Source organism: Pantherophis guttatus, chromosome 4 (genome assembly GCF_059756535.1).
Source record: "Pantherophis guttatus breed Tessera chromosome 4, ASM5975653v1, whole genome shotgun sequence".
Lineage (NCBI taxonomy): Eukaryota > Metazoa > Chordata > Lepidosauria > Squamata > Colubridae > Pantherophis > Pantherophis guttatus.
This window is the reverse complement of record NC_142066.1, coordinates 32,229,953-32,257,901: the sequence shown is the minus strand read 5'-3', so window position 1 is coordinate 32,257,901 and position 27,949 is coordinate 32,229,953. Positions and strand designations below refer to the sequence as shown.

The 27,949-nt window shown below is 40.7% G+C and overlaps 1 protein-coding gene and 1 gene segment (V, D, J or C); both read right to left on the bottom strand.

Moving 5' to 3' along the window:
- Positions 1–187: 187 nt before the first annotated feature.
- On the bottom strand, positions 188–17,455 carry LOC148113952 (tyrosine-protein phosphatase non-receptor type substrate 1-like). The segment is given in 7 exon segments: positions 188–280; positions 6,927–6,994; positions 8,012–8,110; positions 8,198–8,485; positions 11,061–11,360; positions 12,646–12,978; positions 17,285–17,455. Coding segments are annotated over 7 exon segments (1,290 nt in total).
- A 1,045-nt stretch (positions 17,456–18,500) lies between these two features.
- Positions 18,501–27,670, bottom strand: LOC148113951 (tyrosine-protein phosphatase non-receptor type substrate 1-like). 2 transcript variants are annotated; one of them, XM_087891888.1, is made up of 6 exons: positions 27,277–27,670; positions 26,374–26,706; positions 21,517–21,816; positions 19,600–19,884; positions 19,423–19,512; positions 18,501–18,852 (listed from the first exon to the last, which is right to left on the bottom strand). In XM_087891888.1, the coding sequence occupies exons 1-6, from the start codon at positions 27,329–27,331 to the stop codon at positions 18,821–18,823; spliced, it is 1,095 nt and encodes a 364-aa protein (XP_087748014.1). In that variant the 5' UTR covers positions 27,332–27,670; the 3' UTR covers positions 18,501–18,820. The 2 variants fall into 2 exon arrangements, with proteins under 2 accessions (XP_087748014.1, XP_087748015.1); XM_087891889.1 differs by lacking the exon at positions 19,423–19,512 and having other exon boundaries at positions 19,564–19,884.
- Between the last annotated feature and the right edge of the window lie 279 nt (positions 27,671–27,949).

Sequence of the window (27,949 nt, the reverse complement as noted above, 5' to 3'; positions counted from 1 at the left end):
GATTTCAGGAACACTCAAGTGTATACATCCTATCTTTAGCTGCTCTCTCCTGTGGCGAAACAATAATCTCATCCAATGTACTAAAATTCTTCCACAGACTGAAACAAAAAAAAGGAAAACTATACAAAATGATAAAAAATGAAAAGGTGCTAATATCTTTAGAAATGCACCAATCTGAGCATACTTTTTACATACCATCACCGGTAGACTTCAAACTGTTGACAATCTTATTTGCTGATACATGTCTTAAACACATCCTGCTGGGTTCTATAAAACAAACGTTTATTTAATATTCAAAGTTTAAAATGAAGTCACAAAGCAGGGCTTATAAAATAAGCATCATAATGATAAAACACAATTAAGTCAGGATGATGGCCCAACTGAACAGCCAATTATCATACAAAGCGGGAAACTGCAGCCTGTTTATTGTTACAGTGAAAAGAGGTTTACGCTCAGAACTACTCACAAATAGAGAAACCCCAATACAGGTAGTCCTTGACTTATGACAACAATTGAGCCCAAAATTTCTGTTGCTAAGAGAGGCAGTTGTTAAGTGAATTTTGCCTCTTCTTACGACCTTTCCTGCTACAGTTGTTAAGTGAATCACTGCAGTTGTTAAGTCAGTCGTGTGGTTGTTAAATGAATCTGGTTTCCCCGTTGACTTTGCTTGTCAGAAGGTTGCAAAAGGTGATCACATGACCCCAGGACTCTACAATTCTTATAATTATGAGTTAGTTGCGAAGCATCTGAATTTTGATCAGGTGACCATGGGGATGCAATAATAGTCATGTGAAAAACGCTCATAAGTCATTTTTTTCAGTTCCATTGTAACTTTGAACAATCACTAAATGAATGGTTGTAAGTCAAGGACTACCTGTACATAAATTGGTGTAGCTTTTATACCCTTTTGGAAAACAAATGCACATGATATCAAGCAACAAGTATAAAAATATGCACTGCTGTAGAAGATGTCCCTTTCAGAAATTGGGTGCATTACTAAAATATTACAGTCCTCCCCTTCTGCTCCTAATGGATAAGTTTGATAATTAAGTATGCAAAACTTTCTAGATAATGTACCTGCAAAAGGACATTAGATCTGAACCAAACTGCTGGCCCAGTTCAAATTCTTTGACAAGTCTATCAGATAGCCTTCCAGGAATTTTAAGGCAAAGGTGCAAAGCCCAAGAATGAGAAGCCCCAAGATAGAAATATGAAAAATTTTCAACAAAATAGGGTTTTCTTGGCTAAAAATAGCTGCAACAGTCCTACAAGGACACACTGTTTTGATCCTATATACAATATTAAATCAACACCTTTTATTAACAATGCAGGATAGGTTTTGAATGGCAACTATGCTTTATAAAAGTTTATGTCTATGAGATCTATTTCATGGCACTGTTTTTGGCTGAAGAGATTTTTTTACAAAGCATTAAGTGTTCAGTAGTAGGTGAGATTCTTCAAGAGAGCAATATTATATTTGTCTCCTTCATATCCTTCTTCTCTCTTTGCTGCTGTTGCATTTTTTGACAGATATGTAGCAAAATATCCTTAAGTGAAAGCAACTTTTTCATAACTCTAAAACTTTCACACAATGGAGCAGGAAAAGGCTTAACATACAGTGGGGCAAAAAAGTATTTAGTCAGCCACCAATTGTGCAAGTTCTCCCACTTAAAAAGAGAGGCCTGTAATTGAAATCATAGGTAGGCCTCAACTATGAGAGACAAAATGAGAAAACAAATCCAGACAATCACATTGTCTTATTTGGAAAGAATTTATTTGCAAATTATGGTGGAAAATAAGTATTTGGTCCCTACAAACAAGCAAGATTTCTGGCTCTCACAGACCTGTAACTTCTTCTTTAAGAGGCTCCTCTGTCCTCCACTCATTACCTATATTAATGGCACCTGTTTGAGCTTGTTATCAGTATAAAAGACACCTGTCCACAACCTCAAACAGTCACACTCCAAACTCCACTATGGTGAAGACCAAAGAGCTGTCAAAGGACACCAGAAACAAAATTGTAGACCTGCACCAGGCTGGGAAGACTGAATCTGCAATAGGCAAGCAGCTTGGTGTGAAGAAATCAACTCTGGGAGCAATAATTAGAAAATGGAAGACATACAAGACCACTGATAATCTCCCTCGATCTGGGGCTCCACGCAAGATCTCACCCCATGGGGTCAAAATGATCACAAGAACGGTGAGCAAAAATCCCAGAACCACATGGGGGGACCTAGTGAATGACCTGCAGAGAGCTGGGACCAACGTAACAAAGGCTACCATCAGTAACACACTACGCTGCCAGGGACTCAGATCCTGCAGTGCCGGACATGTCCCCCTGCTTAAGCCAGTACATGTCCGGGCCCATCTGAAGTTTGCTAGAGAGCATTTGGATGATCCAGAAGAGGATTGGGAGAATGTCATATGGTCAGAGGAAACCAACGTAGAACTGTTTGGTAGAAACACAACTCGTCGTGTTTGGAGGAGAGAGAATGCTGAGTTGCATCCAAAGAACACCAGACATACTGTGAAGCATGGGGGTGACAACATCATGCTTTGGGGCTGTTTCTCTGCAAAGGGACCATGACGACTGATCCGTGTACAGGAAAGAATGGAATGGGGCCATGTATCGTGAGATTTTGAGTGCAAATCTCCTTCATCAGCAAGGGCATTGAAAATGAAACGTGGCTGGGTCTTTCAGCATGACAATGATCCCAAACACACCGCCCGGGCAACAGAGTGGCTTCGTAAGAAGCATTTCAGGGTCCTAGAGTGGCCTAGCCAGTCTCCAGATATCAACCCCATAGAAAACTTTTGGAGGGAGTTGAAAGTCCGTGTTGCCCAGCGACAGCCCCAAAACATCACTGTTCTAGAGGAGATCTGCATGGAGGAATGGGCCAACATACCAGCAACAGTGTGTACCAACCTTGTGAAGACTTACAGAAAACGTTTGACCTCTGTCATTGCTAACAAAGGATATATAACAAAGTATTGAGATGATATTGACCAAATACTTATTTTCCACCATAATTTGCAAATAAATTCTTTCCAAATCAGACAATGTGATTGTCTGGATTTGTTTTCTCATTTTGTCTCTCATAGTTGAGGTCTACTTATGATATCCATTACAAGCCTCTCTCATCTTTTTAAGTGGGAGAACTTGCACAATTGGTGGCTAAATACTTTTTTTCCCCACTGTATACTGCATTCTAATATTATCCTTCACCTTAAGTACCTTAAACACTTTGCAGAGATTAGCACAGGTATATCCTTTGGGTGGGGGAGAGAAATTAAATATACTTGTCCAGGATTGAGTTTATCTTATTTTCAGAACATAGGTAAGGTGTTGTTTTATCAATTAAGATGGACATTTTTCATTATTTGAATTTTGGACTGCTTGCTCTTAGAATTGTAGACTGCGCCTGCAATTAAAATGAACAAGCTGTGAATTCAGTTTTGGGGGGCGGGGGCGTTGTTAGTAAATGAGAGCCTAAGCAACAAGTCTAAAGTTGAATTAACACTGAGAAAGATTTATGACTACAATGGAAGAGTGGATGATAAAGGTGTGGGAGTTGATGGAGACAGTAAAATTGACTGTTTTAATTAAAAAGAAGAATCTTATCTAGTTTTGGTTCTACTTGGAAACCACTTCTAGACTTTGTACTCAAAACTGAAAATAATCAAGCTATGTTACCCTATTATGGATGATGGTTCTAACAATCTAGTGGAAAGACTTTCAAGAAGATACTATATGGACTATAAATTTAAAGTCATTGTCTTTTCCTTTTTATCTAGATATAATGGAATATATATACATATATTTTTAAGTAGCGTGGGCAGTGAATCAAAGATATTAAGAATTGTTGTGTATGGTAATTTTGCAGGACAGTGGGTGAATAAGCTAGGTTGCAGATTGATTAGTTTAAGAAAAGGGATTTTTAAGTGATATATTTAGGGGAGTGGAGGAAATGGATAGAGTGGAATAAATGTTAAATTAGATTTTATGGGGAAGGCCGCTTTGAAATGTTATAGTAATACATACAGAAGATTAAATGTTAAAGTAGGATTTATTGTATAGTTTTAAAGCGGAAGGTGGTTTTGATTTGATTTGTTGTAATAATATATAGATATAAGTTTGGGAGAAGAAAAAAAAGGGCAGATTACTGCCAAATTGGGAGTTATAATACTATTATGCTAAATTAGAAGTTATTTTACAATGTTATAGTATAATGTCTTTTTTTTTCTTTCTTTCTTTCTTTCTTGAAATGTATGGATAAAGGGGGATGTTATAATATTAATAATATTTTTAGTAAGTAAAGGTCAGTATTTAGAGGAGGGAGTAAGTAATCTGTTATGAATTAGGTTTTTTGTTACGAAGAAGTCACAGGGGGGGATGGGTGGGGGGGGTTAGGGAGGGGAAGGGGGAGGGAAAAAAAGGGGGGGGGGGAAATTTGTATTTGAAAACTTTTTCAATAAAAAAAACTGAAAATAATGAAACTTTGATATTAGGTTTTGATGATTAGAATATCATATAGATATGGCTTGAAATGTTTAAAAACATAAAACAAAAGATTGAGGTTATAACTTTTTGTATTCTACTGTACAGGTGGGAAGTCGGTATTTTTTTCTTTTCCATTTCTCTGCAGGGCTCTAGTTTCCTCTTTAACTTTTCTAACTTTTGTTTTGTTTTGTTTTGTATTTTATCTTATAATAAACTTTTTATTAAAGTTTATAACTAAAGACAGAAAAAGATTTATGTCTGCCCTTTGTCTCTTAATTTCTTGTGATCTATATACATTTATGCCTCTGGCTAAAACTATCAGTCAAAATTGTTCAAGCATGAAAAGATTTACCTGACTGAAGATCACATTTTTTGAAATAGCATATTCTACTATACAAGCCTACTAGGTTATAAAATTTTCAAGAGATAACGCTTGGTTTGTCCCACCAGTATTAGAGGCATGATGGACAGGAGTACAGAAAAGTCATTTACATCCACATTTTGCTCCCCACTTTCTGCAACATGGCTCTGCAATGAACATGATTTTAATGCATTGGTAGAATTATTTTGAAAAACATATAGAAACTCCAATATTTTCTTCTATGTAATAGATGTGCAGCATACTTTCTTCCTTTTATATTTTGGGTGAAGCAGTTTCATGCAAAGCACAAAAAATGTAAAAAAAAAAAATAGTAAGCATGCAAAAGCAGGACGGTAGTTAAATTTATATCAGCAACACTTATTATATCTTTTCATACCTTTCTAATCTTGAAACCTTACTTCCACATCCATTTCATACATTACCTTTCGTTCTTTAAACTTCTCAGTTCCTTGTTTTGGAGAATCTCATTAACTCCACCCAAACATAATTTTTTTGATGGTTTCCTATCTTTACACCCACTATTCTTATTTTTTAAAATGTGATTTTAATTTAAAATAATATGAATTCTTTTCCATTCAAGGCTCAACTGGCAGATACAGCAACACTAAAATGTCTTACATTTCTGTTTTTTTGGTTTTTTTTAAATGGGCAGCAACCGTTAGGGAATATTTGTAAGTTTGTATAGATAGTCCTTGATTTACGACCACAACTGAGCCCAAAATTTCTATTGTTAAGTGAAACATTTGTTAAGCGAGTTTTGCCCCATTTTACAACCTTTCTTGTCACAGTTGTTAAGTGAATCATTGCAGTTGATAAGTTATTAACCCGGTCAATGGCTTCTCCATTGACTTTCCTCGTCAGAAAGCCACAAATTTTGATTCACCGATCATGGGAATTTTGATCACATGATCATGGGAATGCTGCAAAGGTCATAACTGTGAAAAACAGTCATAAGTCACAGTTTTCACTTTTCATAAGCGGTTGTAACTTCGAACAGTCACTAAATGAACTCTTGTAAATACCTGTACTTTAATCTAGGTGCATGTCAATCATAGCCTCTCTAGTTGAAAAACAGGGCTTTATAAAACAGATGCCTTTGAACTGTAGTGCTGGCATAAATAATTCCATATACCATGGACAGCCAGAACAACTAACAGAAACTAACTAACTAACCAAAAGGTGTTCAATCATATTAAACCAGAAACAGCACTATGTCTGATATACTTTGGCCATGTCATGCATGCAAATTCATTGGACAAGTCAAAGATGGTAGAAATGGTTAGAAAAAGGGGCTGCAAAGAACTCGCTGGCTTAATACCAACAAAGCTGATACAAAGATGAGCATCCAAGAATTGAAAAAAAGCTGTGCTTGATAGGATAGCATGTGGAGCACTTGCCTGTAAAGTCACCAAGAATCAGACATGAATGGTGAAGAATGAATGAACGAATAAAATGTTTGATATTCAAACAGGTCCATTTTGAATATCAAACAACTATTTTGAGTTGGAAAAGCTTCCAAACTGATAGAAGCAATCTTTTTTCTACTTGAAATAATTGTTTCATCCTTAAAATAGAGTAGTTCAAATTTGAAATTTTCCCATTTCTAAATTTTTTGCATACATCTAGCTAGAAAGTTAAAAGAAAACAGAAAGGTTCCCCTCCTCCCCCTTTTCTAATAACTAACTAAAAGAGAGGGTTAGTGTTTGGCTTCACAGCATAATTTTAAAAATAGCTTGATTTTTAAAAAAATAAAAAGTAGAAATCTTGGATGATGGCTTATTCCAAAAAGCAATTTCAATTCTTGTCTTCCACAATGCCTCTCGCCTTCACATATTTGTGGTTTCCTTAAGCCATGAAAGGAAACAATGCACTGTACAGATCACCAAAGAGAAATCTGTAGCTTACTTTACCCAGATCACATTTTTCAGCAGAATATATATTGTAATCATCCAGTCAAAGTCGTTCCTCCTCATTAGCCAACTCTTCTGTATGTAATAATCCACTTCTGGTCTCTCCTGTCTTGGGTTTTGAGATGCCAAGTACCTTCTCTTCATCTGTCTTTTGAAGAGACCTTTTCTCATTGGATTTTCCTTTAATTGAATTTTTCTTGACTGTAAATAGAGAGAAAATTGTGTAATTGTGTACTTAAAAGGTACATGTTATTGTGCTTGCCATTGGTCCCTTAATTACCTTTAAAAGGTACTACAGACCTCTACAGAGCTATTAATAACTAGCTTTCAGTTAGGACAGCCATATCTTTGGCATGGTCATGTGATCAAATTTGGGAACTTGGCAACTGGATCACCTTTACTGCTGTGTGTAGCATCTCAGTCACATGACCATAATTTGCAACTTATTCGACAGTTTCCCCATCTTAGGGCCGGGGTACTTAGGGGCCTCCTTCTGCCACCAATTGCCTCCCACCAGCCAGTTCGCTCCCACAGAGAGGGCCTCCTCAGGGTGCCATCGGCCAGACAATGTCGGCTGGCGACCCCCAGGGGGGAGCCTTCTCTGTGGTGGCACCTACCCTCTGGAACAATCTACCCCCAGAGATACGAGTGATCTCCGACTTCCGGACTTTTCGTCGGGCCCTAAAAACCTATTTTTTTTCAGTTAGCCAGGCTGTCCTGATTTTATGGTTGGTTTTAAAATATGGTATGGATTTTAATTGAAAAGTTTTAAATTACGGGCCAAATTTATTTAATTATTTTAAATCTATTTTTAACTTTTGTGTATAAATGTTTTTATCTTGGCTGTTTACCGCCCTGAGTCCGAAAGGAGAAGGGCGGTATAGAAATCTGAAAAATAAATAAAGAAATAAAGAAATTTACTTCCAGTTTCTGGCACAGAAAGGCCATTGGGGAAATGGATTTTCTTAACAACCACTTTGTTCACTTAACAGGTGCCCCAAAAATTGCCCCAAAAGTTGAGTCTAGTCATGTGTTGCCTTAACTTAGGACCACAAAAACCTATGACCAAAACTCCAGGCACAATTATAGTCATAAGTCAAGGACTACTTATACGATGCCCCCCCCAACCCTTCTATCCTAGTTTTTTCAACGGCTTTGCTTTGTTCTGCAGTTCATCACTGCCATTAAACCCTTCATTTTTTACATGTGAAAGCTTACCTTTATATATACAGCATCCTATTGCAACTCCTAGCATGAATGCAATAACCAAACCAAACGACCAAACAATCGCTGAAGTCGATGGAATTGTAGGAGTAACTGTGGGTCGAGAAGATGAGAGAAAAAATGTATTCCTAGTACTTTGGGTAACTGGGAGACTGAGATGAGTAATCACATCTCCCTCACCTTCTGGCTGCCAAAGGACAGACTGTTCCAATGAGGTCTCCAAAGCTTCATGTTCTGCTCGACAAACATAAGTGACTTCAACATCACTCTTCTGTGGGAGGAAGACACTGTTGATGGAAAACATCCCATTGTGCATGCTTTGCACCTCTGACTTTACTTGCTCTTGTGGCACTCCATTTAGTAACCACTGAACGTTGATTTGAGAAGGATAAAATCTGCTCACGTTACACACAGCTACTACAAATCTCTCCCCTTGTGGCCTTGTGATCAGCTGAAGGTTGGGCCGACCTGCAAAGAGAGGAAGAAAATTTGAAGTCCTGCACCCAATAGGCCAGTGTTTCTCACCCATGGACACTTGAAGATGGGTGGACTTCAATTCCCAGAATTCCTCAGTCAGCCAGCTGTCAAGGTTGACAAACACTGCAATAGACAACGTTCCTAATTTCTTGAAGCCAGTCTTGGACCCACCTGGGATTACAGGTTGTCCTCAACCTACAACCATTTATTTAGTGACTGTTTAAAGTTACAGTGGCAGTGAAAAAAGTGAGTTATGACCATTTTTTACACTTACAACCATTGCAGCATCCTCACGGACAGGTGATCAAAATTCAGATGCTTAGCAAGGTATATATTTATGATGGTTGCAGTGTCCCAGAGTCATGTGATCACATTTGGGACTGTCTGACAAGCAAAGTGAATGGGGAAATTAGATTCACTTCACAATCGTGTTACTAATTAACAACTGTAGTGATTCACTTAACCAGGAGTCCCCAACCCGAGTTTATGGACCAGCACCGGCATACCAGCAACCAGGCCACACAAACAAGCAAAACATCATCCACAGGACTCAGGCAGCATGTAAAAAAATGCCCCCTCCAGTCTGCAGAAAAAAAATTCTCCATGGAATTGGTCCTTGGTGCCAAAAAGTTTGGAGGCCGCTGCACTTAACTGTGGGAAAAAAAGGTTGTAAAATCGAGGAAAATTTATGTATAATAACGGAAATTTTAGGCTCAATTGCAGTCATAACTCAAGGACTACCTGTATTTTTTGCACAGCTGCTGTGTGAACTAGGGTCAGTTGATAGCAGCTTGTTTCAGCTGATCAATCGGGGAACACCAAAATCAGTTTCCAGCTACTGGCTGTTCCCCTCTTCCATCTAAAACAGTGGTCCTTATACTTGGCAACTTTAGGATGCTTGTATGTCAGAATTTTAGCATGCATCCTAAAATTGCCGCATTTGAGAAATACTGATCTGAAACAAACATGAAGCTACCTCAAAGCTCAGTTTGGGTATTCCTGGATCCCACAGGGAGCCAAGAGGCCAGATGCCCACCAGTGGGAAACCAGGCAGCCCCACTAAGCCCTACAGACCTAGGCTGACATTTGAGTTGTACTAGCAGAGGGAGAGGTTAGTCTCAAAGAACCAATTTATCAAGACAGTAAATCTACTGTAGCTTTTATCATGTGCAGTTTGAACAACCATCGTTACAGATATATGAAGTTGCTGCAATACTCTTTGTGTTTTTATTTCTCTCTTCCCCTGACCCACAGCAACAGCTCTGGGATCCACATCCAATGTTTGGGGAGCTATAAGTAGCACCGAGACCTTAGATTGTGCAATACTGTGTCTGAAAGGTGCAATGTTGTCAAAATGGCATGTGACATGTTCAGATTTTGCAGGGGGCACAATTTAGTACTTTATTCTCCTCCCGCCCCCCCCCCTGCCCCCCGCCGCCAGTATTGAAAGAAAAATTCCCTTGGTGCATCCCTCCAGCAGGGATAAAACTATTAGCGCTGTAGGACAAATAGACAAGGAAGCAAGCTTCCGGAAAGAAGTTTATTTCTGGAAGCCAGAGTGACATCAGCAATGGGTTCTGACCTAGCTAGCTGACCTGAGAACCAGATATTTAAGGTTTTATACTCTTTTTTAGCTTTTGAGATTCAGATATTTTAATGGAGTTTGCTGGTGTGCCTTTTGATGGGATAATTTCTTCTGGCTTGGTCATTCAGGAATAATCCTAGCTGTTGGAAGGGATGGAGATGTAAATCTGATGAGTTTCTGTGTGCTACTGTCTTAATCTTGTCAGTCCTTATTGTTTTAGCTGAAAGCAAAAGAGCTGTCTCCTGTGGTTTCAGAGTTTATTCTAAGCTGCTATGTTGTAGGCTCTTATCGGCTAGCCTGATGCTATTATGCTTAGCCGAGTAATAGACTGTTTTGTTTTGTTTTTACTTTGTGAAGGATTTTGATTCTGAAGCTTTTGTGCTAGGGACTCAGCATCTGAAGGAATTATTATTATTTTATGTTTTCCTATTTGCTTGGGGGAAGGGGTGATTTGCTCTTTTTTCTATCACCAGATATCCAAGTAGTGCTTATCCTTCTGGGCAATGATATAAAAAACACCATGTGGTACCTTTCAATTTAGCATGAGAAAATATACAAGTGCCCAAGAGCTTCTCTTCTTCCACTAAATACAGATTAGTTGAAAGAGTGACATTACCCATAAGGCAGAAAATCTCTCCAAGTTGAGTCTAAAGCTTGCTTTGAACCTTCTGAGAAGACAGACTAGTGGATGGTTTATGCTACACAACAGTGTGGTTTGTTTGGTTCCAACTTTAAATGTCACGATAACCAAGCCGCATGAGGTTTGTAAGATAAGGGTCTGTAACTGGCTGAGTCACATAAATAGAGCCAGTTAGGACTTTTTAAAAAATAAAGATTTAAATAAGCAAGGTGATGCATTTTGTGCAGCCAGCTCTTGTCTTTCAGCCCAAATTTCAAGAAACATCTTAAAGAGGCTGTGACTGGACAGCTGGAGAAAGACTGCCTGGATTCCTTGCTTTCTGAGCCAAAGGTTATACTCACCTAGCAAGTGCAGCTGGAATTTTAGGACCTCTGGCCCTTTGAGTGCTTGGTGATTGATATGGCAAGAGAAGTTGACGTTGGCATCTGAAAATTCTGGTGTGAGCTTCAAGAGACTCTCTGCTCTGAACAACTGGCCAGTGCTGGGCAGAGTAGGAGGCCATTCGGGGCCTTGCACAATCCTATCATTTCGGAACCACGTCATGGATATATTGCCAGGGTAGAAATCTGTTGCTGTACATGCAACCGTGCTTGGCTTGGTCAACTGCACTTTTGTGGAGCCAAGTTTAACCAGTGGGGGAGCTGGGAACAGAGAGGATAGAAGAAGACATTCTTACTATCTAGCGACCCAATTAAATCCATTAATCAACATCAAAGGCTAGTAGCTATGATCCACTATCCTCCTATTGCTATTCAGTACTGCTTGGAAATGTGCAAGTCAACAGCTGGAAGACCCATGCAAGAGAGAACGGGAAGATTCCAAAAACAAGAATAGAAGGTTAGTTTCCTACAGGAAATGTTGCAAAGCTATAATTTTGTCACAAAGGAGGTGGCACAGATGGAAAGAATGTCTAAACGTCTGCACCTGTCCTTCTCAACTTTCTTACTCTGGGTCAATAAACAACTGCACACAAACATGAATATGTGTACAAACACTTATTCAAGTTGTAGAAAGATGCATTTAACTCGGTACCAGACAGAGGTTGCATCCACTTCTGTTCCTTATGAATTTACTAAAACGCACAGACACAAATTTAAAAAATGCATTCATATGTACAGAATATGTACTATAAAAGTTGTGAGATTACAGCATTAGCATGTAAGAAACATTGTAACAAAGTCAAAGGACACTGACAATGTGAAGGATTTTGGCTGACAAGTAATTCTATGGGCAAACCAAACTAGCAAACATTTCTAGGGAGGAAATTCAAAGAAATTCAAAGAAAATAGTCTCTCCAATGGCCAACAGTCCAGCTCAAATAATGGCTAATCCCCAGACAGCAAAATCTAATGATAGATGATACAGATAGAATAGGTAGATATAACAGGGCATTGTTTTATTTACATACTTGTTCTAATTATGTATATATATCCTTGTTTTATTTATATTCTCCTAGAAATGTAGGTCAGAGGTTATGCTTTGCAAAAAGAAAGGTGGACTAGAACAGCTAAACATCTTCATCCTCTTTTTGTTGTTTATTATTTTATAACTGCCACCTTCCCTCTCTTCGTCATGTATGTTTTAGCATCATTAGTAGTCAGTGACCCCTAATTCCCCCCAAAACACTTTTAAAATTGTGGCCTTGATCAGGGGTAGGTAATTACATTTCCCAAGGAGTGAAGGACTGTTGTGGAGGGCTGCTGGAGCTACTCCCTACCTACCAGCCACCCAATTCCTGCTCCCTTCACTCTCTGCCACCCCTACCCCTGCTGCCAATGCCCCGTCTCCCATGGGGATGTGGCCTGCAGGCCATAAAATGCCCAGGTCTGTTCCAGATCAAGGCTTTTAACCTGGGTCGCGTTCACGCCTTAAATATTTTTAAGGTTATTCTATGACCCTCATTCCGTTTCCCTTAGTTTCCTTTACCTTCCACTTTCAACTCTATTGACTTCTCTTCTTTGTCAGGGCTGTGGATAACAGAGCAAGTGTAAGTGCTGCCATCCGCACCCTGCACATTTTGAAGCAGAATGCTGGCGTTGCCCCGTAGCAGTTCTTCAAAAGACATCTTTGCCCTCGGGTGAAAGACTTCTAACTTATCTTCATACTTAGCAATATCGCTTGAACCCATACGCCACATCATAGCCAGGCGTTTGGGATCTATGGGCCCAGAAGAGTCCTCAAAGTGACAAGGCAGCAGGATATCAGAACCCGGTTTGGCTTGAATTGGGCCTTCGGGGCCTGTAACGGTCAAAGCGGCCTCTGAAAGAGAAAAGCAACAGGAAGAATTGCTGTTAGAAAATCAACAAGGCACTGCAGATGGTCCTCACAGTTCATTTAGTGTCTGTTTGAACATTACAATGGCACTGAAAATGACTGTTTTTTACACCTATAACTGTTGCAGACTCTTGGCAATTCACACATATTTATTACGTTTGCGAAGTCCTGGGGTCACGTGATCACGACCTTCTTATAAGAAAATCAATAGTGAAACCGTATTTATTTAACAACTATTTTATTTAACTATTTTATTTAATATCCTTCCTTCCTACTTTCCTTCCTTCCTTTTCTTCTTTTTCCTTCCCCTCTTTCCTTATCTTTCCTTCCTTGCTCTCTTCCCATCTTTACTTCTTTTTCTTTGTATTTCCTCTTTCTCTTTCTCCTTTCCTGTCCATTGGATACTCAAATGCAAAAGGAGAAACATTTCTTCTTTTCTTTTGTTTTTAGTTTGTTTTGCTAGCCCTCTGCCAGTGAAAACAAAACCAGGGGGGGTGTTTGACCCTCCCGAGCTCCACTTTTGCTGGTAGAGGCACCGCGGATCTGGCCCATGGGCCTTAAGTTTGACAGCCTAACAAGGAAATCCTGTCCCCTGACTTAGCCTAACAAGGAAATCCTGTCCAGATTCAAGTGGCAAGCCCAATTAACTGAAACAAAATGAATTAGTGTCAAGCTCCCAAGAACCAAGAAAGACAAGTGGAGTTACTTCTGAGCAGTTGCCTTTATTGTTTCTCATCTCTAGACAAAAATCTTGCCAAACTAAAGCAACTATTTGCATCACTATAGATATACTTTGGGAATTGCTAGGGAGGAACCTTCTTAACTCGTTTTCTCCTAACCAAACTCTCCGTGCTTTACTGACTCTTTGCCCTCTGGAATGCAAAACAGGAAAACCGATTTGGCCTAGTAGTTAAGGCACCAGGCTAGAAAGCGGGAGACTGGGAATTCAAGTCCTGCCTTAAATATGAAAGTCAGCTGGGTAACTTTGAACCAATCACTCTCAGTCCAACCCACTTCACAGGGTTGTCGTTATTGTATCAAAAATAGAAGAAGGAAGCTGGGTTGTATATGTTTTCAAAGAGAGAGAGGGAGAAAGAGAGAGAGAGAGAGAGAGAGAGAGAGAAAGAAAGAAAGAAAGAAAGAAAGGGAAAAGAAAAGAAAAAAGAAAAGAAAAAAGAAAAGAAAAGAAAAGAAAAGAAAAGAAAAGAAAATTTCCTTCTGAGAATCCAGACTATATTTCACCACAATGACATAGACAGAATTCAAGCCCTCTTCAACTAAGGGCTTTGATCCACCCATCCCTATTTTGCCACAGTTCTCAAAAAATGACCATCAAGCTGGGTCCGTTGCCATCCCATTGCATTAGCCACTGGCAAGCTACCAGGCATCATCCATAGCTTTTCCACCATGTCTCTCTCACCACGCTGTTGGTTACAATCCTTGAAGGCCCCCCTCCCCTCCAAGCCAGCTGATCAGCAAAGAGTGATGAACAGTGCTATCAACATCACTGAAAGCAAGCACCAATTGCGTTCCTTCTCCCGGGAGAAGGGCACATGGTTTCCCTTGATTTATCCATGTGGTTTATCCATGGTTAAGCCTTATACTTGACATCCTTGGGGACAGAAAAGGAAAAATATATTCCATGGGCTGAAAAGGGAAATGGCCCTTGCGAATTTCATGTGCTTAAAAAAGACATATAGTTTTCATATAGTTTTATTACAGATGTTGATTAAAATAGTAAAAACTAATATAAATTAAAAAAAGAATCGTAAGAAAAAATAAAAAGCAGATAAAAAAGAACAAGAGAAAAGAAAGAAAATGGTAAGAAAAAGAAACACATAAAGAAGTAACTTCAAATCTTCATTTACTACTATAGTTCATACTATAGTTCGAACCTTCATACTATATAGCACTATGTAGACACATTTAACCTCCTTTTACAGTTACAAACAGCTATCTCTTCACCCATATCCCTTATCTATAAGCAAGTCCACAAACATCAACTTTTAAATTCTGATGTCAGCAAAAAGCCCGCAAAGGTTGCCAGAACTTTTGAAGTTCAAGTCCGTACATCTTAAATTGGCCATGTTTGAAAAAACTTGTTAAAAACAAGAAAAAAGTCAAGGAAACAATTGGCCCATTGCTCGGAGAAGCTGGCAAGAAGGTGAAAAGCAACAGGGAGAAAGCAGAACTACTTAACTCGTTTTTTTGCAATTGTCTTTACACAAAGGGAAAAAATAGTCCAAACTATCAAAAACAACACCACAAAAAACAGATTAGGAACACAAGTTAAAATAGGGAAGAAAATGGTAAGTGACACCTGTCTATCCTAGATGAGTTCAAATCACCAGGACCAGATGGATTATACCCCAAGGTTCTAAAGGAACTGGCAGATGTGATCTCAGAACCACTGAACTATTTATTTCAAAGATCCTGGAACACCGGGGAACTGCCAGAGAACCAGATCGCCTGATCCGGTAGCGATGGAAGCAGGTGGTTCGGAGAACTGGTAGCAAAAATCCCTGCCTCCCCCCCATGCCTAGCTGAGCCGCACAATCATAAGAGGCTTTTTTTTTACTTTTAAAAGCATATTTTCTATAACCTCTTCAGCCAAAAAAAAATGCTTTTAAAAGTAAAAAAAAAAAAGCCTCTGATGATTGTGTGGCTCAGCTGGGATCGTCAAAGGCTTTTAAAAGAAAAAAAACCCTTTTTTTCTTTTAAATGCCTCTGACGATCCCAGCTGAGTTGCCTGATCGGCAGAGGCTTTTTTAAAAAGCCTCTGCCGATCAGGCAACTCAGCTGGGATCGTCAGAGCCTTTTGAAAGCATTTTTTTACAACCTCTTTGCCAAAGAGATTGTAGAAAAAATGGTTTTAAAAGTAAAAAAAAAAAAATTGGCCACGCCCATCCAGTCACATTATCCCCACCACCAAGCCACGCCCACAGAACCGGTAGTAACAAATTTTAGATTTCACCACTGAGCGGGTGTAACTGATTGGACAAGGCCAACGTGACGTCACTCATGCACTCAGTCACATGACACCCCCCAAGCCACACCCAGCCAAAAGGTGGCTAAAATTTTTGGGATTTTTTGACACTTTTTTTTTTTTTGACACTCCGGCCCCACATCCAGGTCGGGACACAGTAGGGTGGCGGTGGTCATCTTGGCTTTCCCTCCATTGCCCTTCCTGGCCGAAAAGCGCCCCTTCTCGCCTCTGACGGGCCTTTCCCGTGGTTGAAGCCGGAACACCCCACTGCCCACTCCTGCTGGCGTGCTGAGCCGGCCGGGTCCCGTCCGCGAGATGAGCATGCAGGAGAAAGGCTTCCTTCTGGAGCTCAGGGACAGCTTCACTGAGGACGTGCCCAGGATCCCAGTCAAGAGGGTGACCCTGTTTCCATGGCCCGCCAGCCATGGTTTTTTGGCCGGGAAGGGCAATGGAGAGAAAGCATGAAGCAGCTTCCTTCTCGCTGGCTAACCAGAGAACTTTTTGGCATTGTCAAAAAGCCAGTCATTAGGGCACAAAACCGGTTAAAAGATTTGGACCCCCACTGCTGGGTGACATGATAGCAGTGTTCTGATATCTCAGGGGCTGCCACAAAGAAGAGGGAGTCAAGCTATTCTCCAAAGCACCTGAAGGCAGGACAAGAAGCGATGGGTGGAAACTGATCAAGGAGAAAAGCAACGTAGAACTAAGGAGAAATTTCCTGACAGTTAGAACAATTAATCAGTGGAACAACTTGTCTCCAGAACTTGTAAATGGTCCAACACTGGAAGTTTTTAAGAAGAGATTGGATAACCATCTATCTGAAATGCTATAGGATTTCCTGCCTAAGCAGGGGGTTGGACTAGAAGACCTCCAAGGTCCTTTCCAACTTTGTTACTCTATTCTATTTTAAACGCCGCTCTGAGCTGTTTTTTAAAAGACTTGAAACGCCTACACGACGGAATAGCAACAGCAGGAGTGTGGACCCGACCGGTTTTCGTTCCCTTAAGCAACTCCTCTTAGATTCAAAAGACTTCGTGGCTGCGACTTTTCCCTTTGAAGAATTATCTGCAAGTGGGAGGAGTTGTGGGAGAGGGTTATTTCTCCCTAGCCCTAGAAGTTGAGAGGGAGCTAAAAAGCGAAAAGTCCTTCAGCCCAGCTCCAGGTGAAATATTGTCCCTGTCCCGTCCCGTCCCGTCCCGTCCCGCCCGGACTTCGCTTTGCTCCCTCCCTGCGAGCGTCTTTTCAGTCCCGGGACATTCCTGAGCCCTCTGGGAGGTTGGGTGATTCGGTTTTCTGGTTACTCACGTGTAAACGGCATAAATAGTAAGAGGCAGGAGAAGTGCGCGCAGGAGAGCGACATATTTTCTATTTTAAACCAAAGTTTCGTTTTCTCTCGGCTGTTGGATCCGCCCATGTTTAGCCCTTCTTTTTCCGGGGTCAAAAAAGAAATGTTTGCTGATTAAGGCAATATGTTTCATTGTGTTAAAGTTATCGCCACAGGATATAAACTATTCCAAATAAACTTTCCTTTTGCAGCTGACTGATATAATTTTGTCAGTGTTGATAAGCAGTGCTCCAGATTGTCCCAAAGGTTCTTTTTCAAGAGGCCATTGGACTTGTTGGTTTTTCTTTGAAGATATTTCGCTTCTCATCTAAGAAGCTTTTTCAGCTCTGACTGGATGGTGGGGAATGGAAGGATTTATATTCCTTGCCTACCATCCAGTCAGAGTTGAAGAAGCTTCTTCAACTCTGAAGTGAAGTGAAATGTCTTCAAAGAAAAACCAGCAAGTTTAGTTGCCTCTTGAAAAAGCACCTTGGGGACAACCATGACCTGGATGACTGAGAATCCATAGATATTTAGTGCTCCAGATATTTGGGGATTATTCTGCCAACTGATTGATTTTGGGGTTTGTATGACGGCTAAGAAAAACAGAATAGTGGTAAACATCTGTACCTTGAGGTAGGGGAAAAAAGGAAACTTTGATTTTGGGTTTTACTAATTAGATAGGTTTGTTATTATAGAAATGGCTAGTTTATACTATTATGTAAAAATAAAAGTTCAGGTTTGATATTATTTTATTCTACTGCACCAAAGAAAGTCGGAAGTTAACACCTTTTTTTCTTTTCTCCTTTTTCCCCACATTTTTTCCTTCCCTTTCCCCTCCCCTAAATTTCCTACTATTTTCTTTTATATTTCTGTATCTCATAGTATTAATACATAAATAAATAAAATTTTGGATGAACTGGTGGATGAACTGGAGAAAATATAAAATAATAAAATAAAAAAGTCTTTTTTCCCCTTGAAATAATTGTTTCATCCTTAAAATAGGGTAGTTCAAATCTGAAGTTTTTCCATTGCTAAATCTTTTGGAAACATCTACCTAGAAAGTTAAAAGAAAACAGGCAGCCCCCTCCCCCCCCTTTTTCCCCCCCCTAATAACTAACTAAAAGAGAGGATTAGTGTTTGGCTTCTCAGCATAATTTGTAGAAGAGTTTGATTTTTAAAAATGAAAAGTAGAAATCTGGGACTGATGGTTTATTCCAAAGAGCAATTTCTATTTCTTGTCTTCCACAATGCCTCTCGCCTTCGCATATTTGTGGTTTCCTTAATCCATAGAAGGAAACAATGTACTGTACAGATCATCAAAGAGAAATCTGTAGCTTGCTTTATCCAGATCACATTTTTCAGCAGAATATATATATAGTAATCATCCAGTCAAAGTCGTTGTTCCTCCTCATTAGCCAACTCTTCCGTATGTATTAATCCACTCCTGGTCTCTCCTGTCTTGGGTTTGAGATGCCAGGTACCTTCTCTTCATCTATCTTTTGAAGAGACCTTTTCTAAATGGATCCTGTAGCTGAGTTTTTCTTGGCTGTAAATAGAGAGAAAATTGTGTAATTGTGTACTTAAAAGGTACATGTTATTGTGCTTGCCATTGGTCCCTTAATTACCTTTAAAAGGTACTAAGACCTCCACAGAGATATTAATAACTAGTTTTCGGTTAGGGCAGCCATATCTTTGGCATGGTCATGTGATCAAATTTGGGAACTTGGCAACTTGATCACCTTTACTGCTGTGTGTGGCATCTCAGTCACATGACCATAATTTGCAACTTATTCGACAGTTTCCAGCATTTACTTCCAGTTTCTGGCACAGAAAGGCCATTGGGGAAATGGATTTTCTTAACAACCACTATATTCACTTAATAGCTGCCACAAAAATTGCCAAAAAAACCGGATCTGGTCATGTGTTGCCTTAACTTAGGACCATAACAACCTATGACCATAACTCTAGGCACAATTATAGTCATACGTCAAGGACTAGCTCTACAGTGCCCTCCCCCCTCCCCGACTCTTCTATCCTAGTTTTTTCAACGGCTTTGCTTTGTTCCTGCAGTTCATCACTGCCATTAACCCTTCATTTTTTACATGTGAAAGCTGACCTTTAAAGTATGCTACTCCAACTGCTAGTGCCAATCCAAACCCGAGTCCAATAATGAATCCCAACAGCCAAGGAACCACTGCACTTGTACCTGTGGGCCGAGAAGGTGAGAGAAAAAATGTATTCCTAGTACTTTGGGTACCTGAGAGATCGGGATGAATAATTGTATCTCCCTCACCTGGCCGCCAAGGAACAGACTGTTCCAATGGGGTCTCAAAAGCTTCATGTTCTACTCGACAAACATAAATGACTTTAACATTTTTCTTCTGTGGGAGGAAGACACTGTTGATGGAAAACATCCCATTGTGCATGCTTTGCACCTCTGACTTTACTTGCTCTTGTGGCACTCCATTTTGCAACCACTGAACATTGATTTGGGAGGGATAAAATTTGCTCAGGTTGCACACAGCTACTACAAATTTCTCCCCTTGTGGCCTTGTGATCAGCTGAAGGATGGGCCGACCTGCAAAGAGAGGAAGGAAATATGAGGTCCTGCATCCAATAGGCCAGTGTTTCTCACCCTTGGAAACTTGAAGATGGTGGACTTCAGTTCCCAGAATTCCTCAGTCAGCCAGCTGCCAAGGTTGACAAACACTGCAATAGACAATTCCTATCATCAGTTCCTAATTTCTTGAAGCCAGTCTTGGACCCACCTGGGATTACAGGTTGTCCTCAACCTACAACCATTTATTTAGTGACTGTTACAGTAGAAGTGAAAAAAGTGAGTTATGACCATTTTTCACACTTATAATGTTTGCAGCATCCTCATAGACACGTGATCAAAATTAAGATGCTTGGCAAGACATGTATTTATGATGGCTGCAGCGTCCCAGAGTCATGCGATCTTGCATAGTAACGGAAATTTTACGCTCAATTACGGTCATAACTCAATAACTGTATTTTTGTCAGCTGCTGTGTGAACTAGGGTCAGTTGATAGCGGCTTGTTTCAGCTGATCAATCTGGGAACACCAAAATCAGTTTCCAGCTACTGGCTGTTCCCCTCTGCCATCTAAAACAGTGGTCCTTACACTTGGCAACTTTAGGATGCTTGTATGTCAGAATTTTTGCATGCATCCTAAAATTGCCGCATTTGAGAAACACTGATCTGAAACAAACATGAAGCTACCTCAAAGCTCAGTTTGGGTATTCCTGGATCCCACAGGGAGCCAAGAGGCCAGATGCCCACCAGTGGGAAACCAGGCAGCCCCACTAAGCCCTACGGACCTAGGCTGACATTTGAGTTGTACTAGCAGAGGGAGAGGTTAGTCTCAAAGAACTAATTTATCAAGACAGTAAATCTACTGTAGCTTTTATCACGTGCAGTTTGAACAACCATCGTTACAGATATATGAAGTTGCTGCAATACTCTTTGTGTTTTTATTTCTCTCTTCCCCTGACCCACAGCAACAGCTCTGGGATCCACATCCAATGTTTGGGGAGCTATAAGTAGTACCGAGACCTTAGATTATGTAGCACTGTGTCTGAAAGGTGCAATGTTATCAAAATGGTGTGTGCCGTGTTCTGATTTTACAGGGGGCACAATTTAGTACTTTAATCTTTTTTTGCCCCTTTGGCAGATATCCAAGTTGTACATATTCTTCTGGGCAACCATATAAATCATATAAAAAACACCCTGTGGTATCTTTCAACTTAGCATGAGAAAATATACAAGTGCCCAAGAGCTTCTCTTCTTCCACTAAATACAGATTAGTTGAAAGAGTGACATTACCCATAAGGCAGAAAATCTCTCCAAGTTGAGTCTAAAGCTTGCTTTGAACCTTCTGAGAAGACAGACTAGTGGCTGGTTTATGCTACACAACAGTGTGGTTTGTTTGGTTCCAACTTTAAATGTCACGATAACCAAGCCGCATGAGGTTTGTAAGATAAGGGTCTGTAACTGGCTGAGTCACATAAATAGAGCCAGTTAGGACTTTTTAAAAAATAAAGATTTAAATAAGCAAGGTGATGCATTTTGTGCAGCCAGCTCTTGTCTTTCAGCCCAAATTTCAAGAAACATCTTAAAGAGGCTGTGACTGAACAGCTGGAGAAAGACTGCCTGGATTCCTTGCTTTCTGAGCTAAAGGTTATACTCACCTAGCAAGTGCAGCTGGAATTTTAGGACCTCTGGCCCTTTGAGTGCTTGGTGATTGATATGGCAAGAGAAGTTGACGTTGGCATCTGAAAATTCTGGTGTGAGCTTCAAGAGACTCTCTGCTCTGAACAACTGGCCAGTGCTGGGCAGAGTAGGAGGCCATTCGGGGCCTTGCACAATCCTATCATTTCGGAACCACGTCATGGATATATTGCCAGGGTAGAAATCTGTTGCTGTACATGCAACCGTGCTTGGCTTGGTCAACTGCACTTTTGTGGAGCCAAGTTTAACCAGTGGGGGAGCTGGGAACAGAGAGGATAGAAGAAGACATTCTTACTATCTAGCGACCCAATTAAATCCATTAATCAACATCAAAGGCTAGTAGCTATGATCCACTATCCTCCTATTGCTATTCAGTACTGCTTGGAAATGTGCAAGTCAACAGCTGGAAGACCCATGCAAGAGAGAATGGGAAGATTCCAAAAACAAGAATAGAAAGATTGTTCATTTCCTACAGGAAATGTTGCAAAGCTATAATTTTGTCACAAAGGAGGTGGCACTGATGGAAGGAACGTCTAAACGTCTGCATCTGTCTTTCCCAACTTTCTTACTCTGGGTCAATAAACAACTGCACGTAAACACTGTAGCAAACACATATTCAAGTTGTAGAAAGATGCATTTAACTCGGTACCAGGCAGAGGTTGTTCCTTAGGAATGCACTGAAACACACACAAGTTTTTAAAAATTGCATTCATACATACATAAAACGTATGCATAAAAGTTGTGAGGTTATAGTATTAGTATGTAAGAAACAGTGTAGTATATCAAAGAACACAGTCTGACAACAAGAAAGATTTCAGCTGACAAGTAATAATGATGGACAAACCGAACTAGCAAACATTTCTAGGGAGGAAATTCAAAGAAAAAGAAGACGCTACTGATAATAATCTCTCCGATGGCCAACAGTCCAGCTCAGCTAATTCCCAGACAGCAAAATCTAATGACAATTTCAGATGGTACAGAAAGCAGAGATCAATATGACTGGGCATTGTTTCATTTACATATTTATTCTAATTATGTACCATGTATATATCTTTGTTTTATTTATATTCTCGTAGAAATGGAGGTCAGAGGGTATGCCTTATAAAAAGAAAGGTGGACTAGAACAGCTAAACATCTTCTTCCTTACTTTGTTGTTTATTATTTTATAACTGCTACCTTCTCTCTCTAAGTCATTTCTGAAAGCTCAGGATTGCTGAGAGCACACATTCAGATTGTCATTTTTCCAGCAGTCACACTCCCCACTCTGGAAGAAGGAAATTCTCTGAAACAAGAAAATGTTATGTGCGATTGTCAAGGTCATTTCCTCCTTCTTTGGCATTTCCGCCTTCTTTGGCAATCTTATAGTTAAGTATATAACATAGGCAAGTAGGCCATATCATATAGAAAAGGGGGAAAAAGCGGGGGGGGATTACAATCCAAAGAATTGCCTGCAAGCACTTCTTGCCCGACACACAGTTTTTTGAACGAAAGAAAGAAATATACAGTAAAAGACGGGGGTGAAATCCAGCAGGTTCTGACAGGTTCTGAAGAACCGGTAGCAGAAATTTTGACTAGTTCAGAGAACCAACAAATACCACATTTGGCTGGCCCCAGAGTGAGATGGGAATGGAGATTTTGCAATATCCTTCTCCCAGGAGTAGGGAGGGAATGGGGATTTTGCAGTATCCTTCCCCTGGAGTGGGGTGAGAATGGAGATTTTGCAGTATCTTTCCCCTACCACGCCCACCAAGCCACACCCACCAAGCCACAGCCACAGAACCGGTAGTAAAAAAATTTGGATTTCACCACTGGTAAAAGAAGTCAGAGAGAGAGAGGGAGGGGGAGAGAGAGAAGGAGTGGATGGAGTCACCTAGATGTGGCAGGAGATGTGCTGGAGAAAAAGGGACAATGTGACGTACAGCAGCAGAAGCAGAAAGTCAGAGGATTCACGGCTAGGGAGAAGAGAACCGGAAGAAGTCCAAGGCAGGAGAAGAAAGACAAAGATCTGCAAAAAGTGGCAGTGGAGAGGGAAAAGTCCTGGACTATAGGCAGAACAAACTCCAAGTGGTTCAGGTGTAAATTCAAATAGTCCTCAACTTACAACAGTTCATTTAGTGTCTGTTCAAAGTTACAACGGCACTGGAAAAAGTGACATGGCCATTTTTCACACTTATGACTGTTGCAACATCCCCATAGTCACGTGATTTACATTCGGATGCTTGAGAACTGATTCATATTTATGGACGGTTGCAGTGACCCAGGGTCATGTGATCCTCTTTTGCAACCTCCTGACAAGCAAAGTCAATGGGGAAGCCAGATTCACTTAACAACCATGTTACTAATTTAACAACTGCAGTGATTCACTTAACAAATGTGGCAAAATGTCGTAAAATGGTGCAAAACTCACTTAAGAAATGTATCACTTAACCACAGAAATCTTGGGCTCAATTGTGGTTGTAAATCAAGAAGTACCGACTACAGTAACTGGGCAAAATGAGAAAAGTTGTTGGCATACTAAAAATAAATAAGTGTGGGAGGATGAAAACCCCAGCAGCTAAGTATCTTGTACCATACAGTAAAGAAGCCAAACTTATTTAAATTCTGTTAGTATATTTCCTAGTTAGATTTTGATAGTGTATATTCCGTATTTTTCCGAGTATAAGACACACCTTTTTCTCCCCTAAAAGGGGGTGAAAATTTAGGTGTGTCTTATATACCGAATGTAGCCCCGCTCACCCACTGGCCCCCACCCTTTAGCCTCTGCCTCTCAGCAGTTACCTCCTTGTAAGCAAACAGCAAGAAAAAACAGCTCCTTTCAGCTTCAGCACAGGCTAATTAGCACAAGTTGATTGGACCTGCCTCCTGACTCTCCGCTGATTTGCTCTCAGCTGTTTTGCGCAGGGCTCTGCTGCTTGCTGCAAAGAGGTAAATTGCTGGAGCAGATTTTTTTTTTTCCTTGTGCTAATCAAGCTATGCTGAAAATGAAAGTAAAAGTAAAGCAGGCTGTTTGCTGTTTGCTGCAACGAGGCAAAATTGCTCAGAGGCAGAGGGAGATTTCTTTTTCTTCTTTTCCTCACCCAAAAAGATAGGTGCGTCTTATACTTCAGTGCGTCTTATACTCCGAAAAATATGGTATTTACATATACATTAGGTAACAGTGTGGATGTGTATAGATACATATACACATATATTTACTAGAATTCTTGTAAATACATTGTGTACTCTGCTTGTATAGCAATAAACAGCACTCTGTTCCTTTGTTGGGTGTGTGGACATTTCTGGTTTAGCTCCTATTGGTTCCCACCCTCTGACAAACCGCAACAGCAGATGACATGTGTGGTGTGCTGATAGGTAGCAATGGGGCTGTTGGCTGAAGCAGGATATCCCTCCCTATCCAGACAATCCTTTCTCCCACATGCAGCCCTCACAAGTTCCCACCCAGCTTATTAACAACTGGGTGAGTATTTCAGAAGAAAGAATTGGTGCTGGCTGACGTAAAAGTTCTCCCTCTTCGACCAGATCTACTGCTCTATGTGTCTTATCAGGAAATACCTCCTGCTAATAGGTCTATGGGCAGATCATGCAAAGCTACTTCTGATCCACTCTCCATCTCTATGATTCAAGCACTGTCTGTAACCTGGGGCTGGATTGCATCATCCTGGTAAAGCAAGCAGCACATGATGTAGTCCTCAAGTTATGAAAATTCATTTAGTGACCATTCGAAGTTACAGTGGCACTGAAAAATATACTTACAATTTACTTACAACCCAGTGGTGGGTTTCAAATTTTTTACTACCAATTCTGTGGGTGTGGCTTGGTGGGCGTGGTATGGCTTGGTGGGCATGGTAGGGGAAGGATACTGTAAAATCTCCATTCCCTCCCCACTCCAGGGGAAAGGTTACTGCAAAATCCCCATTTCCTCCCGATCAGCTGGGACTCGGGATGCAGAGAATAGATGGGGGCAGGGCCAGTCAGAGGTGGTATTTACTGGTTCTCGAACTACTCAAAATTTCCGTACCAGTTCTCCAGAATTGGTCAGAACCTGCTGAAACCCACCTCTGTTACAACCAGTCCTTGCACTTAGCAACTGTCACAGTGTTCCTCCCAGTCAGGTGATTAAAATTCTGGTACCTGGCAATTGCCATGTATTTATGACATTTGCAATGTCCCGGGGCCACAAGGCTACTATTTCTGACTTTTATATCCAGTTTCTGACAAGTAATGTCAGTGGGAGCCAGATTCGCTTAACAGCAATGTGATTCAGTTAACAGCCATAGTGAGTTGCTTAATGACTCCAGCAAAAAAAAAAAAAAAAAAGTTGTAAAATTGGGCACAACTCGCATTAGCCGCTTTTCTTAATGACAGACATTCCAATGTCATATGTGGTCATATGTTGAAGGCAACCTGTAATTGAAAATATTTTGCAGCAAAAAAACCACAGGGGCTATAGATGTTATTGAATGAGTATGTTTTAGCAACATTAATAGTCGGAGACCACTAATCCCTCCCGCCCCCTGTAACACTTTTAAAACTGTGGCCTAGCTCAGGAGTAAACACTTACTTTTCCCAAGGAACCACAGGGCTGCCACTGCCACCACCACCCCCTACCCTCCACCCACCCCACCCCAGCCCCCTTCAAGCCCTGCCACCCCTACCCCTGCTGCCAATGCCCCGTCTCCCATGGGGATGTGGCCTGCAGGCCATAAAATCCCCAGGTCTGTTCCAGATCAAGGCTTTTAACCTGGGTCGCGTTCGCGCCTTAAATATTTTTAAGGTTATCCTATGACTCCCATTCCGTTTCCCTTGGTTTCCTTTACCTTCCACTTTCAACTCTATTGACTTCTCTTCTTTGTCAGGGCTGTGGATAACAGAGCAAGTGTAAGTGCTGCCATCCGCACCTTGCACATTTTGAAGCAGAATGCTGGCGTTGCCCCGTAGCAGTTCTTCAGAAGACATCTTTGCCCTTGGGTGAAAGACTTCTAACTTATCTTCATACTTAGCAATATCTCTTGAACCCATACGCCATATCATAGCCAGGCGTTTGGGATCTATGGGCCCAGAAGAGTCCTCAAAGTGACAAGGCAGCAGGACATCAGAACCCGGTTTGGCTTGAATTGGGCCTTCGGGGCCTGTAATGGTCAAAGCGGCCTCTGAAAGAGAAAAGCAACAGGAAGAATTGGTGTTAGAAAATCAACGTAAGACATGTCAGATATTGCCTGCATATGATGCACCAGAGACTAGAAAGGGTTAAGTCTTTACAGACATCACATGTGACTATATCAGCCAATGAACTCTCTTATTTTATATAGCTTGGTAACTACCAGTAGGTAAGTTCAAGATTGCCTATTTTACAGTCAAAGATGAGTACAGGAGTTGATTTCAACAGTTGAGATCAACTCCTGTACTCATCTTTGACTGTAATAAACGACTGACTGACTGACTGACTGACTGACTGAGATCAACCCATCTGAAGAGATCAGAGGTGGGGGGCTATGGCCCCTTTATGGCTTGTGGACTTCAACTCCCAGAATTCTTGAGCTGGCTCAGGAATTCTGGGAGTTGAACTCCACAAGCCATAAAAAGGGCCATAGTTCCCCACCCTGGAAGAGATCTTCCCATGAGAAACTGATTTTGTTAAGATTCTGGGCACCATCCACAGCTTTTCACCATGTCTCTCACCCAGTTGTTGGTTGGTGTTTTTCAGTTTTCTGATTACTCACGTGTAAACGGCAGATACAGCAACAGGCAGGTGACGTATCCAAAGGAGAGCAACATTTTTTAAAGCCAATATTAAAGTTTCGCTTTCCTCGGGGGTTGGAATCTGCCCAAACTTAGTGCTCTCTTTTTTCCCAGGTTACTGAAAGAAACATTTGCTTGATTAATCAAGGGGAAAAAATGTGCAGAGAGCCGGAAATAAATTTCAGGCATAAATGATAGTTATCCCTCGGAAAAGGGGTAGGAGGGGGAAGAAGCGATTAAAAAAAAACAACACCAAATAAAGAGAAATTGGGATGGATAGTGTTTAAGTTTACAGTCTGGAGAGAACCCTGTTCAATCTTTTGAGCCTGACCATTGTGTTACTATGCAATTGTTACTAAGGTGGCTTTGGTCTATGTTCGTGAGAATGTTCGTGAGAATGTATTCAATTCCATTGGGCTATGACTGTGCATTCAAGAATTTCCAAGAGAAAGTAACAACAAAGCTTATTATGATTCTTTCCACTGTCAACCAGATATTCAAACTGGATCAGAGGTGGGTTTCAGCAGGTTCTGACCAGTTCTGGAGAACCGGTAGCGGAAATTTTGAGTAGTTTGGAGAACCGATAGTAAAAATTCTGACTGGCCCCACCCCCATCTATTCTCTGCCTACCAAGTCCCAGCTGATCGGGAGGAA